This window comes from Carex rostrata, chromosome 12 (assembly GCF_964058835.1).
Source record: "Carex rostrata chromosome 12, lpCarRost1.2, whole genome shotgun sequence".
NCBI classification, from domain to species: Eukaryota; Viridiplantae; Streptophyta; class Magnoliopsida; order Poales; family Cyperaceae; genus Carex; species Carex rostrata.
In genome coordinates this window covers 3,755,125-3,771,771 of record NC_135929.1, presented here as the reverse complement: position 1 = coordinate 3,771,771, position 16,647 = coordinate 3,755,125, and the positions used below count along the sequence as shown (strand labels likewise).

Here is a 16,647-nt window from a genome sequence, read left to right as displayed (position 1 = left end):
CCTCTAGCATCGTCTTGTGCATAATAGTCAATTTCACCTACTGTCGGCTGTCGAAGATCACCGGATCTGTCAGAGCGCCACCATTGTTCTCGGTTAATGCGGAACTGAAGCTAGGAAGGATTTTCATCAAATTAACAATGTTTTGATTGAATTTCTTCAATTGCCTCCTCACATAGTGTTTTCTTCAATAGATTGAATAAGTTTGTGGAATCAATTATAAGCTTTAAAAATCAGATTAGTGAACTGGTAGGTGACTCAGTAACGACTCCATCCCTCCTGCAGTTCATCCCGCGATTAGCGAGCTTCCTATGTAGTCGAAGTCAGGATCATTAAGCTCTATACTCAAGTAATGCTCTTGAGTTTGAAATCACTTTGGTTAGCGCCTTCAATCATGAGAAATGACAATTTTTCTTTTTTAACCCGTTTCTATTAGAAGTACATTAAAATCAATTATTGAAAAATGAAGGGTAATTTTGGGAAATACAAAAATACGTTTTATTATACAATACTTTTCAGAATAATTTTAATTAAATATGTAGATTAGATGTATATTGTGGCAAATTGATAATTTTGATGATTTTAGGGTGGCAAATAAGTAATTTTAAGTTTTGGGGTGGCAATTTGGTAATTTTCAAGTTTTGGAGTGGCATGGAGGAAATTTTCTCAATCAAAAACCATAGCATAGTTGACCTAGTACCTAAAATTGGTACCAAAATAAAATATGGCAAGTCTGTACATCTGTTCAAAACATAAGTAGAAATAACAGGAAAAACCAGAACATCATAACATACCCACAACAAAGTTAGGCAATAACATAAGAAAACACGAAAACATCATAACATGCATAAAACTAAGTACTACAAATCTAATAAGTATTCATCCTCTTCCTCGTCGCTAGACATTGGATATGGGGGGTTGCCATCCCCAGAACCCTGCACCAGGAGGTCCAAAACATGGGTCGTATCTGGGCTTCTTTCCTCCTCCAACAGAAGGAGATCTGGGAGATCCTTAACATCGAAAGACATTATAAGATTTAAATTAAAGAATGAATCATCCTCCCTAGATTTACACCAAAATTGAGTCAAAGAAATAATCTTAGCATCAATAACCTTAATAAAATAAGGGGAACTAACATTAAAACATAATCTATTGCGTTCTAACCAAATAGTCCATAGAACAACACCTTATAATAATTCAATTAATAGTCTGTCTTTTAAAGGAACAGAAGCATCAGTCATCCATAAATCATCCAAAGTTTAACAATTATAATTAAAGTTATTATGATCTGTTATCCAATTTCATATTAAGCTAATGTAAGAACATTGAACAAAAAGATGCTCTGCTATTTGATCACAAAATATACATTTCGCATCTCCTTGCCAGCCTTTATTTATTAAATTAGTCTTAGTCAAAATCTTGTCCTTTCGCACAAGCCACAAAAATATTTTAATTTTTAGTGGGATATGAGATTTTCATATAGTTTTATATTTAGAATTAGGCATGCCCCCATATTCTAACCATTTATAAAAGGAATGAACAGTAAGGTTATCGTTGGTGGACCATCTCCATATAATCTTATCTTCTAATTGGTCAGATAGAGTAAAATGAAAGAATCTATTTTGCAAAGCTAACCATTCAGCCATATATATATATCAGTTAATTGTCTTCTAAAACTAAGTTGCAAATAAGAATTAGCAAAAGCCTCAGCCACAGACACAAATCTATTAGTAACAATTGAAAACAAATTTGGATACTGATGCTATAAAGCATGTTCAGTATACCATCTATCCAACCAGAAAGCCGTAGACTTACCATTACCTATTTTCTTATTTAAACCTAAGTTAATCACCACATGGTCTTTTAAAATTGATTTCCATAATGGAGAGCACACTGAAGGGTTGGTTCTACATCCATACTTACTTTAAAGGATTAATTTTCATGTACCATGAACATAATTATCTAGAAATTTAATCCACTATTTAGCTAAAAGGGACTGATTCATTAACTTTAAATCCAATATACCCAAACCACCTTGATCTTTACTTTTGCAAACTTCCTTCCAAGCTACCAAATGATATTTTTTTCTTGTGAAATTTCCACCATGCCAAAAAAATTTGTGTCTAATTTTATCTATTTTATTTCTAATTTTTGCAGGTAATCTATACATAGACACCCAATATAAAAGAATTGCAGATAACATAGAGTTTAGGAGGGTGACTTTACCTCTGAAAGAGAGTAAAGATCATTCCAACTTTGAAGTCTCTTTTCAATCTTATCGATTAAAAGTTGTCAATCTATATCAATTAATGTTTTATTATTAATGGGTACCCCTAAATAGGTAAGTGGTAAAGAAGCTACTTTATATCCTAAAACAGTAGCCAATTTCTCACATTCAAGATCAGATAAATTGAGAGGGAACATTTCACTTTTGTCATAATTTATTTTGAGGCCTGAAACATTCTCAAAGGCGAGAAGAATTCATTTAATATGCAATAGAATATCCTTATCATCTTTAAGAAATAGTAAAGTATCATCTGCGAAATGCAAATTCATAATATTGCCTAACCCATCAACATATCCTCCCAATCTAGCTCTTTGTAAAATTTTGTTAAGTACATCAGTAACTAGAATAAAAAAAAGGTGAGAGTGGGTCACCTTGTCGAACCCCCCTCTTACAAGAAAAATATTGACCTAAAGTACCATTTAAATTAACACATGTTCTACTTTCTTCTATAGTTAATTGAATCCATGTAATAAATCTTTGTCCAAAGCCCCTAGCATGCATTACTTCGAAAAGAAAATTCCAATTAACATGATCAAAAGCCTTCTCAAAATCTAATTTAAACAAAACACCCTTCTATTTTTTAATCTTAACTTGATGCAAAACCTCATGTGCACTAACTACATTATCAAGGATGAACCTTCTTTTAATGTATGCTAGATTGATAATAGAATCCATAACTAAGGCTATTCTATTAGCTAGTAACTTAGTAATAATCTTATAACTACAATTAATTAAACTAATATGCCTAAAATTCCGTACAGTAATTGCATCGTCCTTCTTTGGAATCAAACAAATAGTAGCTAGATTGAATTTAGATACATCTAACTCATGATTATAGAAAGCAGTAAATATTCTAAGTAAATCATCTTTAATAACTTCTCAAAATGATTGATAAAATTGAAAAGACATGCCATCCGAGCCAAGTGCTTTAGAGGGATTACATTCAAAAACTACATGTTTAATCTCATCTAATGTAAAGGGAGTTTCTAAAGAGATACATTGTTCCAAAGTTAAATTGTCATAAACTGGCCATAAATCAGCTTGTAAAAAAACTATTTTAGTGGAAGAAGATCCCATAAGACTTTTATAATAATCTGTAATTTGTCGTAAAAGTATATAGATTGATAATATATCATAACACCATTAATTTCTAAACAACTAATAGTATTTTTCTTCTTTCTAGAAGTAGTTACATGAAAAAATTTAGTATTAAGATCTCCCTTAAGAAACCATTTCAATCGAGATCGTTGTTGCCAATATTGCTCTTCTTCCAAATAAATTTTATGTAACTCAAATTGACATAAACGCCAATCATCAAAATCAAAATCTGAAATGGTATTATCATCTACTTGATATTCATAATTATCTATTTTATGAAGTAACCTAGCCTTAAGTCTCTTCTTTTCACCTCTAATATTTGAACTCCAACCTCTTAATTTTCTCCTTAAAAATTATATTTTGAATTTCCAACTTAAACCGAGATCATTTGTCAAAGGGCTATCTAACCACCAAGAAGAGAGCAATTCATAAAAACCCTCATAGTCTAACCAAGACTTATCAAATCTAATTATTCTTGAAGGAAGAAATACTATAGCTTGTGTATCTAGGATGATAGGAATATGGTCTGAATATGTTCTAGGTAAAGAAGAAATCTAGCTGAATTAAAATGAGAATTCCAAGAAGTATAACACAATACTCTATCTAATAAGGCTTGGGATGGTGAATTTAAAGACCGTGCCCAAGTAAACTTTCTGTCTGATAAAGACAGCTCTATTAATTGATTATGTCTAATAAAAGAATTAATCTACTACTAATTACATGATTAAAAGTGGAACCGGTCCTTTCAGACCTTCTAATCATGTTGAAGTCCCCCATAATTAGCCAAGCATTAATACCTAAATTATCTTGCAATTCCAACAAAAAATCTCTTCTAGATGTAGAATTTAGAGGACCATAAACTGTAGTAAAACACCACTCAAAATTATCTAGTTTATTCTTAACATGCAAAGTAATAGAAAATTGTCTAACATGAGAGACAATCAAGAACTTAAATTTTAAAATCATTAATATGATCTATATTATTTTTTTATACATGTGTGGAAGTTAATGACGTTTCAATTTTATTTTTATTGATATCAAGAACTTGTAAAAATACACTGATGTAGATAATTTATGGACGTTGATATTTTAACTCATTACTTCATATAAAAAAATAAAAAAATGATATTTTTTATGTGAACATAAAAAAAAATATTGATCACATCTAATAATTTTATTTTCCCATATAAGTTCTTACAAAATTTGCTATTAGAACATTTAAAGTGAAGGCATGATAAAATAAAATAAAAATAGTGACATTTGAACTATCGTTTATAAACAAATGGAGATACTTCAAATATTCAAATATAATTTAAATTGTCAATTAAATAGAAATTTTGTGTTTTTTAAAACTTGTGTTTCAACATATGCATACATATGTAAGCTAAATAACAAATTTGAAAATGACACGGTGCAAAAAGAAAATGCAATTTGCTATTATACTGGCCATTGAAAACACATTCCATTGCAAGTAGCTCAAGTGCTCAACTGATTGTAAAATATATTAAATAGTACTCGCCGTACTTACCACCTTAGATTGCGTTTCAAAGGGACAACTTTACTTTGGTCTTCTACAACATGTAAATAGAATAATGACAAAAAAAAATTGAGGCGGTAATGATTGGCAAATGTCTGATGATTCTTTATCTTGAAAATAATATTATTATTTAGCTTGGTATATTATAGACGTGTTAGCTTTAATTGAAAAGCCTCCAGGTATGTTAAATTAACGGCCAGATAATTACTAACTTTGGTACTCACTTTAAAACATTTTCTACTTGAATTTTTTTTTCAAGCGGCTAAGAGATCATGTTTGGCTATTATACGGTACACGTTTATTTATTTACATCATGTATATTTGTATATTTTCAGTTTAAAATAAATTTTGACAACTTTCTAGCATATTTTATTGAGTTAAATTGAACCATCTTAAATAACATATAACATATATATGCATTAAATGTATTTTGCTATTGTAGAATGCACACTCGATTATTTATTATTATTATTCTTTAAATCAGCCAAAAACAGTTAGGGGGTATTTTGGCGTTAAAATTTAAAGATAATTAACTATACTTCATTGAGAATATATAATAATATTGCAACTTAAATTTGGATTCTTTCTTGCTTCTAGAACTTATATTGTTAATTATATAATTTTGTGTCACTAGCTAACAGTGTAATAATGTATTCCGGTGCCATAACAGAGTTATAGCTGTTCCATTAAACGACCAAAACTCAATCATATAGTATTGCGGCTATATCTATTTGATTAAAATTAATAATATATCGCTTATATCAATATGATTCCCTAACTAACTCCGCTGATTAAAAACTACAATTATAGATGACCTTATCTTCACACAAGTGACGTTGAAAAGAAATCTTTCTTTTTCTTATTTGGGGAAAGAAAAGATGATCGGAGAAGCTTCTGCCCCATTCAGGCGTGCGCAAAAAGTATAATAACAAGATAATATAGGGACCTTGTTGTAAAAAAGATGTAATTTGTATGTTAATATATAGTTCGGGTTAGGTCAGTATGGAGGGATGGCAAATTCAAATTTTGTTGGACTGTAATGTGAATTTGGTATGGTAGGAGATTTATGGGAAGCAGGTGCAGAACAGGGAATTTTTAGTGGTGTAACAGAAATAATTTTAAGTGTACAAAAAATTTGTACCAAAAAAGGGTGTACAAATTAATTTCAATTAATGAAAACTGATAGTCCGTGATACCACGTATAGCACAATTGATTAGAATATTATTTTTATGTATAAAATTTATATGTTAGAAACTCAATACATATCAATTAGACTGAGTTAAGATTATTTTCCGGTAACAATAAATTATTGACCTTCAAAAAACAATAAATTATTGCTAGGAATCAATTAAAAACGAGCGCAAGAGTATGTGATAGACACGGCACATACTTTTGAGTCCGATAGACATCAGATCTGTTCAATATGCTTTAAAATTTGTCTGTTCAAATCTCAAAACGAAATATGTACGAATCTCAAAGCGCATCGAACGATTACAGTAGCCATCAAACCCAACAGTACGTCCAATGCCCATTACACCAACACTTTTCTCATTAAGGACGCCTTAGTTTAACTAATATCACATATTTTTGTGTGTATATGTATGCACAATTGCACACCTACCAAAAAATACGCAATTAGTAATTAACAAACACAGATGAACTGATCTAGTCACGTTTTATTTACCCACCTAGTACCCCTCAGTCACACGTCTTCTCCTCTCCCCTCTCTGCTTTCAATCTCACCTCAACCTTATTCTATTCAATCACCTCTCTCTCTGTCTCTCTCTATCTCTGGTTCTCACCTTTTCCATGCTCTCCTCTCTCTAGTCACATTGATCTTTTTTCTTCCAACTTTTTATCTTAAACTTCCTTTTGCTTTACCTTCGTTTTCTCCCTATCCATACATTACTCCCTGCATCCCCTCTCCGACCCGCCTTGATTCTTCGATCAAACATCCAATAGTTTCGCGCCATCTAATTTCCTTTCGCACCACGTGGAATTCCACTGATTAGTGGAGGGAGATTCCTACCGCGTTTCTCTGCCACCACAGTTCTTCCCCTGGCCTTATAATATATACAAAACGACAAAGAAGCATTGCACTCCTAGAAGCTACTAGAAAAATAGAAATCCTAAGCTGTTGCTACATGTATATATGCCATCATATAACCAAATATTGAATTTAGCAGAAACTAAAAATAAAAATGGAAATCCGCACAATGAGGAGCGGCGCACACTCGCCAGCGTCGTCATCATTGAGCTGGGGTTCCGAAAACTTCACCTACGATGGCGAGGAGTTTGTTGAGGTGACGCTCGACTTACACGACAATGACACCTTGATCTTGCGCAGTGTTGAACCGGCACAGCCGAGCATCAACGGCCATGACACGGCCTCCTTTGCAACAACTCCTTGCTCGTCCCGTTCGTCTTCAATCAGACGCAGCTCATCCAACCGCTTCTTGCAACTGTCTCAGGAGTTGAAGACGGAGGCGGTTGCTCGTGCACGACAATTCTCTCATGAACTGAAGGCAGAGTTCAAGCGGCTTTCTATAAGCCGGAGCAAGGGGAGCGGACGCACCACACCCGCTTCGGGAAATGGAGAAGCGTCCTCAGCAATTGAGTCTGCACTGGCGGCTCGTGCCGCCAGACGACAGCGTGCCATGCTAGACCGGAGCCGGTCTGGCACGCATAGAGCGCTAAGAGGCCTTAGGTTCATCAGCAACAGCAAGGCGAATGCATGGAGCGAAGTAGTGAGCAAGTTTCATGCTCTTGCGAAAGACGGGTACTTGTGCCGCTCCGATTTTCCAGAATGCATAGGTAAATTATTATTTTTTTATTTTTTGTTCTTCGTAGCTAGTGAAGTGAACCTTTATGTATGTTTGTTCAATTCGATTTCGGGTAAATTAAGGAATGATGGAGTCGAGGGAGTTTGCGCTGGAGTTGTTCGATACATTGAGCAGGAGGAGGAGAATGAAGGTGGAGAAGATATGCAAAGAGGAGCTGCATGAGATTTGGTCTCAGATCACTGATGAAAGTTTTGATTCCCGCCTTCAGATATTTTTTGACATGTAAATATGCTAACCTGTGTATAAGAATTAAAACAAATAACAACAAATTAGTGGACCAATATGTGAATTATTTTTTTTTTTTTTCTTATTTTAACTTTTTATAGGGTGGACAAGAATGCAGACGGCCGGATTGCAGAAGCGGAAGTTAAAGAGGTAATATTTCGAACATGCATTTATTTCGCATTTTAATTTCTCTTTTCTTTTCTTTTTTCCTTTTTTTTTCATTTTCTGAATATACATGAAATCTAATAAGTAGAAAGTATAAATACTTGACGTGCCGTCCTTGTTCTTTCGGGTACTTTTATAATTATAAAACGAAGGTCTCCTTAGTCAATACTCAATACAAAAGAAGTGGGACCCGCGGGCAGGTTTATGTAATATATAAACAGCAGCCATTGCATATTGTAGCTGGTCTTTACTTGTGCGACTAATTATACAAACTGATGTGGGTCTGTTCATTTTTATTTTTTTTGGGATAATTTAAGTCCATGTAGATGTGAAAATTTTGGCTGTCAATCTCTAACAAAAAATGAAAGTAAAAAAGCCTTGTTAATTTCTTCTTTATATTTTGACTTTTCACCTTTTTAATTATATGGGTTCAGTGAGCTGAACCGGAGATCTCCACCTACCCCACCAGTAACAAAATCCTATATCTGTACTATACACCTGGTGCAGTATTTTTAACAATGTTGACCTACCCGTAGTGTGAACTGGTGTTTGTAGACCAAGTCTAGGTTGCAAAGTGAATAAGACCAAATTGAAAGATAGAGCAGAGTTCATATACCTTAGCACCTTTTCCAGAAGTCAATTTCCAACTGAAGGGTCAGGGTGTGAAAAGAACTCGATCAATTGACACTTTTGACTTTTAAAAAAGTACAAGACAAATTCACCTACTTATTTTTGTACTCTTCCAGTAGAGTATCACTATTAGCCTTCTTTTTGTAAAAAAAAAAAACACTTTGTAGGATTGTATTATTTGATAATTCACGGTGTCGCATTCCAAACTAATTATAACCGATCGGAATACACGGTTTAGGTAAAGTCGTTTATATGCTGGCTGCTTGTACCGGTCAAGGTCCACAGCATACCATTTTTTTTTAAAGCCAACAAAAATATAAATGACAAAAGCATTGTTTAATTAGTATATCTTAGTGTACCATCTCTCTAAAAAAAAAACAAAAATAGGCATTGGTTCAAAATAATGGCTTTGAACCGAAAAAAAAAGTATTGATCACAAGATGAATAAACATTATGTTGAATCAAAAGTGTGCCTTGTCTATAAATAAACTGAATACGCACAGAAAGAAATAGTGTTGCTATATAAAAATATATTCGAAATTGAATGAATTTTGGTGACTGGAAGTTTAGGCCGAATTAAAACACAGTTCTTTCTTTGTAACCGAGGTGTTTATTTGGTTTTTCAGATCATAATGTTAAGTGCATCAGCAAATAAATTGTCAAGGCTGAAAGAACAAGCTGAGGAGTACGCAGCTCTAATCATGGAAGAACTCGATCCCGAGAAGCTCGGCTACATCGAGGTGTGTGCACATACACCCCATAATTTTACTGATTTTTCATAAAGCACCAGTTTAATAAGCTGAAAAAAAGTGAAAATTATGATTGTATAAAACAACATCTAAATACTAAAATTATTTTTTAGAGGTGGTTGTGGGGCCCAATATTCTGGTTTTTTATAGTTTGGTAGGTCTCTTTAGCTCGGTATTTTCTGGTTAATAATTTAGAGATATACCTTTTCATTCCTTGTGGGAATTTGCTTCTTCGTGTAGCTAAATATATATTAACAAAGTCCTTTTTTCTTACCTAAAAATATCCCACTAATCACTATCTCGCTCTACTTATTAATTAGGATGCCAAATTGACACTGATATGTAGGAAACTCACAAAGGCTGTGAAAAAATTAACATGTACATAATGAAATATAGAATTGCGACAGAATTATCTACAGGAATAAGTAAAATTTTGATCTAGTAATTAAATACGGATTATTGTGCATTTGATCTCAGCTATGGCAACTCGAAACACTGCTATTACAAAAGGATACATATGTGAACTACAGCCAAGCATTGAGCTACACAAGCCAGGCTCTGAGCCAGAACCTGACCAGCCTAAGAACAAGAGGTCCGATCAGAAATCTCGGGACAAAAATTAAGTACTATGTAGAAGAAAACTGGAAGCGGTTATGGGTAATTGCTCTCTGGATATGCATCATGGCAGGTTTATTCACATGGAAATTCATTGAATACAAAAGCCGGTATGAGTTTCTTGTCATGGGTTATTGTTTGACCACTGCGAAAGGCGCAGCTGAGACCTTGAAATTTAACATGGCACTGGTTCTGTTGCCAGTTTGCCGGAATATCATGACATGGCTAAGGTCGACACGAGCCGCTTGTGTTTTGCCATTTGATGACAATATCAACTTCCACAAGGTTAATAAGTTCATAGTTTGGATTGTATATTTTCTTAATTAAGATTTACAAATGTTGAATTTCCTTTTTAAATAGACTTTTTTACCAGACCATAGCTGCTGCAATAGTAGTTGGTGTTATTTTACATGCCGGCAACCACCTTTCTTGTGACTTCCCGCGCCTCTTATCTTCTTCTGATGCCATGTATGCTCCAATGAGGCACGAATTTGGGGAAACAAAACCAACATACCTTGAGCTTCTGCAGGGCCCAGTGGGAGTGACAGGTGTCATAATGGTGATTTGCATGGTTGTGGCATTTACACTTGCAACGCGGTGGTTTAGACGAAGTGTGGTCAAATTACCCAAGCCAGTTGATCGGCTCAGTGGTTTCAATGCATTTTGGTACTCGCATCATTTGTTGGCGCTTGTTTATATCTTGCTCATTATTCACGGCCAGTTTCTCTACCTTATTCGCGACTGGTACCACAAAACGGTACATTTTAATTTTTTATTATTATGGTGACTTGTGAGATCGAAAATCATGGCATGAGAACTGACTTTAAATATTTTTTATTTCAGACATGGATGTATCTTGCAGTTCCAGTTTCACTTTATGTAGGGGAGAGAGTCTTAAGAGCTCTGAGATCTCGGCATTACTCTGTACAAATACGAAAGGTAGTCATAAGGAAAGAACAAAAAAAGCACCTTTTAAATTTAATTAATTTCTCCTTATTATATAAACCATACATCATTACACATTTAGGTTGCGATATATCCGGGCAATGTTCTATCACTACAAATGTCGAAGCCACCAGCCTTCCGGTACCAGAGTGGTCAATACATGTTCGTTCAGTGCCCTGCCGTGTCACCTTTCGAATGGTGCTTATCAAAATTAGTTTCTTACCAAATTTTTAGATAAACTAAATAAAATAGATGTTTTAATTTTAAATTAATTAGATTTATCATTTAACTAATTTACCCTAATTTGCTTGTAACTTGAAGGCATCCCTTTTCAATAACCTCAGCACCTGATGACAACTATCTCAGCATACACATAAGACAGCTTGGCGACTGGACAAGGGAACTCAAGCGGGTCTTTGCTGAGGCTTGTGAGCCCTCTGTAGATGGTAAAAGTGGCCTTCTCAGAGCTGATGAAACTACCAAAAATTGGTAATTAAACCTAGCAGGATCATATTATCAAATGTTGTAGGGTAAACTTAGCTCTCTTTGGTAAATAGAATATCAGCACAGTAAATCTGAGCAAGTGATATCCATTTTTTTTACCACAATGCAGCCTACCAAAGCTCTTAATTGATGGACCATATGGTGCACCGGCTCAAGATTACAAAAACTACGACGTGCTGCTACTAGTCGGACTGGGGATCGGTGCCACACCTTTTATCAGCATACTGAAAGACCTACTTCATAACATGGTTAAAATGGAGGAACAAGATGTAAGTCCTTTGTTGAGGATTTTGATATATACCAACCTCAATTAATCAGTCGTTAAAAATTGCTTCATTTATTATTAGGAGGCTAGAGAGGATCAATATCGGGAGTTGGATCGGAGTCTTGAACACTTTGATCTGGCGACGCTGATGCGGATCATGTCAGGATCCACCAGGAGATCCTTCAAGACCAATAATGCCTATTTCTACTGGGTGACACGGGAACAGGGTTCATTCGATTGGTTCAAGGGAATCATGAATGAGGTTGCTGATTTGGATCAAAGGGTAATTAACACGTTTGTTAAAATTATTAACTCGTATATATGTTTGTGTGTGTGAGGGGTATGAGAGGTCTCTGTATGTGTATATTATATTTAATCAAGTAATTGATTGCTGATTAACAGGGTGTAATCGAGATGCACAACTATCTCACAAGTGTGTACGAGGAAGGAGATGCAAGATCTACACTAATCACGATGCTCCAAGCTCTTAATCATGCCAAAAATGGTGTCGATATCGTCTCTGGAACAAGAGTAAGACTTCTTGTTCCTGTATTTCCCTTTTAGTATAAAATTGCGATTTAGGTGGATCAAGTTCATCCATGTATTATTCTTTAAAAAAAAAAAAAAAACAAGTCCAGATTGTGAGATTTTCTGGTGCCATCAACATAGAAATAGTCAACACCAATATTAGGAATCTTAATTGATTCTATCTCCATCAAAACAGATAAACAATGCATATTGTCTTTTGTAAATTTCATATCATATGCAAGCCATGACATCAGTACTGGTAGTTGCACTGACCAAATAGATGAAATTTGAAAACAGTATTTTTATTTGTTGGCCTTCTGCAAAAGTAGTTATTCTTTTTTCTAACATGTTGACTTATTTATAACTTTCAAATTAAGAGAAAAATCTGTTTATTTTCTTAAACTAAACGGATTAAACTTAAACAAAATTTTCAGGTGAGAACACATTTTGCAAGGCCTAATTGGAAGAAGGTATTCTCAAGATTATGCTCTAGGCACCCATATGCAAAAATAGGTCAGTGTCATCAGTTTTAAGTATAACAAATACATTATATCATATTATTACTGTTAAGTAATGTATTTTGATTTTTTACTGCTATTTCTCTTTTAGGTGTGTTCTATTGCGGGGCACCTGTCTTAGCGCAGGAATTAAAAAGACTTTGTTATGAGTTCAACCAAAAAGGGACAACAAAATTTGAATTTCACAAGGAACACTACTAAACTTACTGTGTATAGTTCTTTTTCTCTGTGTTTTATATTTTCGTATACGAAAGCAAGTATAGATAAATACTTTCTTTTTCTTTTTTGTGAATTTGTTGATTGGTGACGAAGCAAGGTGGTTGGTACCGGATGAGAGATATTTCTTCTAGAAGGTCTTCCCTTGCATTTGGGGTTTGGTAAAGATAGAATTTTGAAGCTAATAAATTATGATTTTTACGTGAATTAGACATTTATAGAATAGATAGGTCGGTATAGAAGATAAGAAAGAGTTGTGTGATTGATTTGGAAGTTGAGAATTGAGAGAAATCAGGTTCAACATTGGTGAGAAACATAATTTTCTCGGTAGTTAGGAGGTCTTTGTTGAAAACTATAGAAACATAATAAATAGAAAAATATACACAGGAAGGGACTTATTTTGAACAAATTACAAGCACCTTTATCTTTCTTCCGTACGATCTTGTCATTTTATCTAGCAAATGGTATGAACTTAATATTAATTTAGGCAGTGCCTTTCTAATTAATTCCAAGATGTCTATATTGTATATACATACGTCCGAAATTTTTATTAATAGGAAAATAAAATTATATATTGACAACAAAGAAACAATTAATATTCATTTCTATTTTCCAAGATGGAGTTAGTTTGAAATTCCTGTTGGATGTTACTACCTATAACGTCCGGGGTTTTTTTTTTTCATCTCCTCCGGTTGTTTCATTAATTAGCAATAATCTGATTTCGCTAATTTGAACGTTATAGATCATCACGTTTTTCTTATATATCAAATTTTCAAAAAATACTTTATCATTGTCGATATATTTTTTTGAATTTTCCTATTAAATTAAATTCAGCTACATGCACTGCGAAATGATCAAGACAGTACTAGGCCATATGTAATACCAACCATATTTAAATTTCCATTTCTTATACATTTTGGTGCGCAATAAGTTTACTCAGCTCCAAACTTATAAAAGAATAATACAATTAAACTTGTCATTAAACCATTTAACCATTTTATAAAACCCTAGCATTAAAATTCTCTTAGCACATTATCATTTAATGATGTTTCAAAGACATTTTAACCAATTAAACCGTTAAATTACAACCTGTCATTTTAAAATTTTCTAAAAGCTTGTTCAACTCTTGAAACCATGTTTAACCTAAGACCGAGCTCTAAAGGGAAAGGGCGAAGTATCAGCCCAAATTCATCCGGTTCCAGCTCTGAAAGCCCCAAGCACAAAAGTTATGTTACCTAGAATTTGTTTTGTCAGCATCAAAATTGGGCTTTGATTGGACTTTTTGGGTAATATGCCAAGCGGCTTAAATTTTGAAAAAAAAAATATATATATATATACACACACTTTCGGTGATTGAAAATTTGAATTAATAGTCCATTGGGCTGGATTGAAACGAGTGGGTTTTAAATTCCAAAAACAAAGCAAGATGGGTTTCTAGCTGTAGAAAACCCCATCAAAAATAGATCTTTCGGTCAAATATAAGATTATTTGGGCCCAAATGATCCTTTCCAAAGTCCAAAATTAATAACGTCTAAGAGGGCATTTCAGGGGAGAAAGAAGAAAATTAAGAACTGTGGGGTTTGGAGTCAGCAATCTGCCATACAAGCACTGTTTTTAAACACATCAAGACTGATCTCAGTTGAGAGAAGTCATGAAAGTAGAAAACAACACAAGTATTAAGAGAAAAAGACAAAACACAAGAAGGGAAAAAGTAGATCCGTTTCTGTACAAACAAGAACATTTAATGAAGAGGTGGAAGCCCATTTTAGTTAGCGGGTCCGACCCGGCCCGATAATTTTGAACTGTGGTTGAAAGAGACGTGGGACTCCCCAACAAACTCTATTTACTCAGCTGACGCCAAAGGTCAACTATCACCATCTAAACCCTCCGATATTTAAACCCATAAAAAGGACCTTTTAATGACTTCTCCGTTTTAACTAAACTGGACTGTCCAGTATTTCTGGAGCACTGGTAACATACAATAATCATAAGTTCATAATAAATGGGATCCCTCCATTTAAGAATACATTACAAAATATAATTGGAGATCATCCTAAGTTCCTAGCTGAGGCTTCAACTGCAACCGAACTCATAAAGAAACCCGTTCATGTTCTAATTTACTCATCTCACTAGACTCACACAAAATTTACCATGGCAGATTACACCAAGAACAAGAAAGAACAACAAAAAACTCCCTCTGTTCAATCACCATCTATTCATCCCACAAACAACGCCTCGGCCTCCTCTAGACATTCAAAATTCCACATCAATCGCCGCCATGTCACTTACTTGTGCGCGTGTTGCACCGTCATAACCGCAATTCTCAGTCTCGGGATCCTCGTTCTATATTTTACCCTTTTCAAAGTGAGAGATCCGACACTCACATTGAACTCAATTATAGTCGACGACTTCAAAATCAACACGTCAATGAGTCAGAAAAATTTGGTATCAGCTAACGTCACACTCGTCAGTGAAATATCGATCAAAAACCCCAATATGGTCTCATTCAAGTTCGGCAGAACAGTAACCAAATTTTACTACTATGGTGACACACTTGGGGTGGCATATGCGCCGGCTGGCCAGTTGGGTGCACGAAAGGACACAAGGTTAAATGTGACAATGGATGTGCTCGCGAACCGAATTGCGGAGGATAATAATGTTATAGAAAACATTTTTCTAAATGGAGAACTCAACCTGACAAGTTATACAGGCGTTAAAGGCAGAGTTTCTGTGTTTGGGCTGTACAAGAAAGATATGGAGGTGGGGTTGAATTGTAGCGTTGTTTTGGGCGTGTCAATTATAAACGTAGTGATTAAGAGCACAGCGTGCCTGGCAAGTGAATTGAAAGAATAAAGAGGTGATTTTTTTTGGTATGTTGTATATACTCTGGCAATTCTGTTTCATCCGTTTTTTTTCTTTTCTTTTTTGGTTCAAAATAAAAAGAGAGTTCTCATGAAAGATTTTTCTTTTCACCATTGTAATATCGACAATTAATTGATGTATGTATGGAGCAACAGAATTATTTTTAAAAATCAATTGATAGAGTCAAGAAGTCTCAACAGGTAGCTCATATTGTAGTTCTTGCTTGCGAACTTTGTTTTAAAAAAGGAAAAAAAAATTAAAATCCAAGCTTTCAATATACGACTTTCACCATGTCAATAAGGTATATATATATAGCGAGAAAAAAATAATGGTTTGTCATGAATTCTTCTTAATGCAATCAAGATAAGATGGGCTTTCCAGTATCAGACATTAGTTGTAACTACATTTTGGGCCGGATAGTTGACAAAGTTTGGGCCTACATAGAAATTGGATATATTCGAATATTGACCTTCTCACATAAAACCTGTAACATCCTTTGTTATTCATGCTTGTCCTACGAGATTCAATTCTGCAATCGTTCATCAAGTGTTATTGGCTTATTGCTTCATATTAACAACAATACTTTTATTAGAAATCAAGGAGCTGCAGTTCAGATGCCTACCTCAGAGAATTAACATGGTAATTTGGTCTTCCAATTGTTT

The 16,647-nt window shown here is 34.2% G+C and overlaps 2 protein-coding genes across 2 annotated transcripts; both read left to right on the top strand.

Annotated features, from left to right (window-relative positions):
• Positions 1 to 6,697: 6,697 nt before the first annotated feature.
• LOC144563070 (respiratory burst oxidase homolog protein A-like) lies at positions 6,698 to 13,502 on the top strand. The gene is made up of 14 exons (XM_078312441.1): positions 6,698 to 7,734; positions 7,826 to 7,985; positions 8,090 to 8,138; positions 9,410 to 9,523; positions 10,010 to 10,432; positions 10,521 to 10,904; positions 10,991 to 11,086; positions 11,175 to 11,290; positions 11,414 to 11,581; positions 11,706 to 11,865; positions 11,944 to 12,144; positions 12,264 to 12,392; positions 12,824 to 12,902; positions 12,999 to 13,502. Exons 1-14 carry the CDS (start codon positions 7,122 to 7,124, stop codon positions 13,106 to 13,108), a joined length of 2,802 nt encoding a protein of 933 aa, XP_078168567.1. The 5' UTR covers positions 6,698 to 7,121; the 3' UTR covers positions 13,109 to 13,502.
• A 1,685-nt stretch (positions 13,503 to 15,187) lies between these two features.
• Positions 15,188 to 16,143, top strand: LOC144563186 (uncharacterized). Its single transcript, XM_078312601.1, has one exon. It carries the CDS (start codon positions 15,275 to 15,277, stop codon positions 15,974 to 15,976), a length of 702 nt encoding a protein of 233 aa, XP_078168727.1. The 5' UTR covers positions 15,188 to 15,274; the 3' UTR covers positions 15,977 to 16,143.
• The last annotated feature ends 504 nt before the right edge of the window (positions 16,144 to 16,647 follow it).

Excerpts from the sequence above, each read along its gene's own strand:
- LOC144563070 (XM_078312441.1), top strand. The coding sequence starts at position 7,122 with ATGGAAATCCGCACAATGAGGAGCGGCGCACACTCGCCAGCGTCGTCA. Across the intron at positions 11,087-11,174 it reads ACTCTGTACAAATACGAAAG|GTTGCGATATATCCGGGCAA; the intron begins GTAGTCATAAGG and ends TTACACATTTAG. Across the intron at positions 11,866-11,943 it reads TTAAAATGGAGGAACAAGAT|GAGGCTAGAGAGGATCAATA; the intron begins GTAAGTCCTTTG and ends ATTTATTATTAG.
- LOC144563186 (XM_078312601.1), top strand. The coding sequence starts at position 15,275 with ATGGCAGATTACACCAAGAACAAGAAAGAACAACAAAAAACTCCCTCT.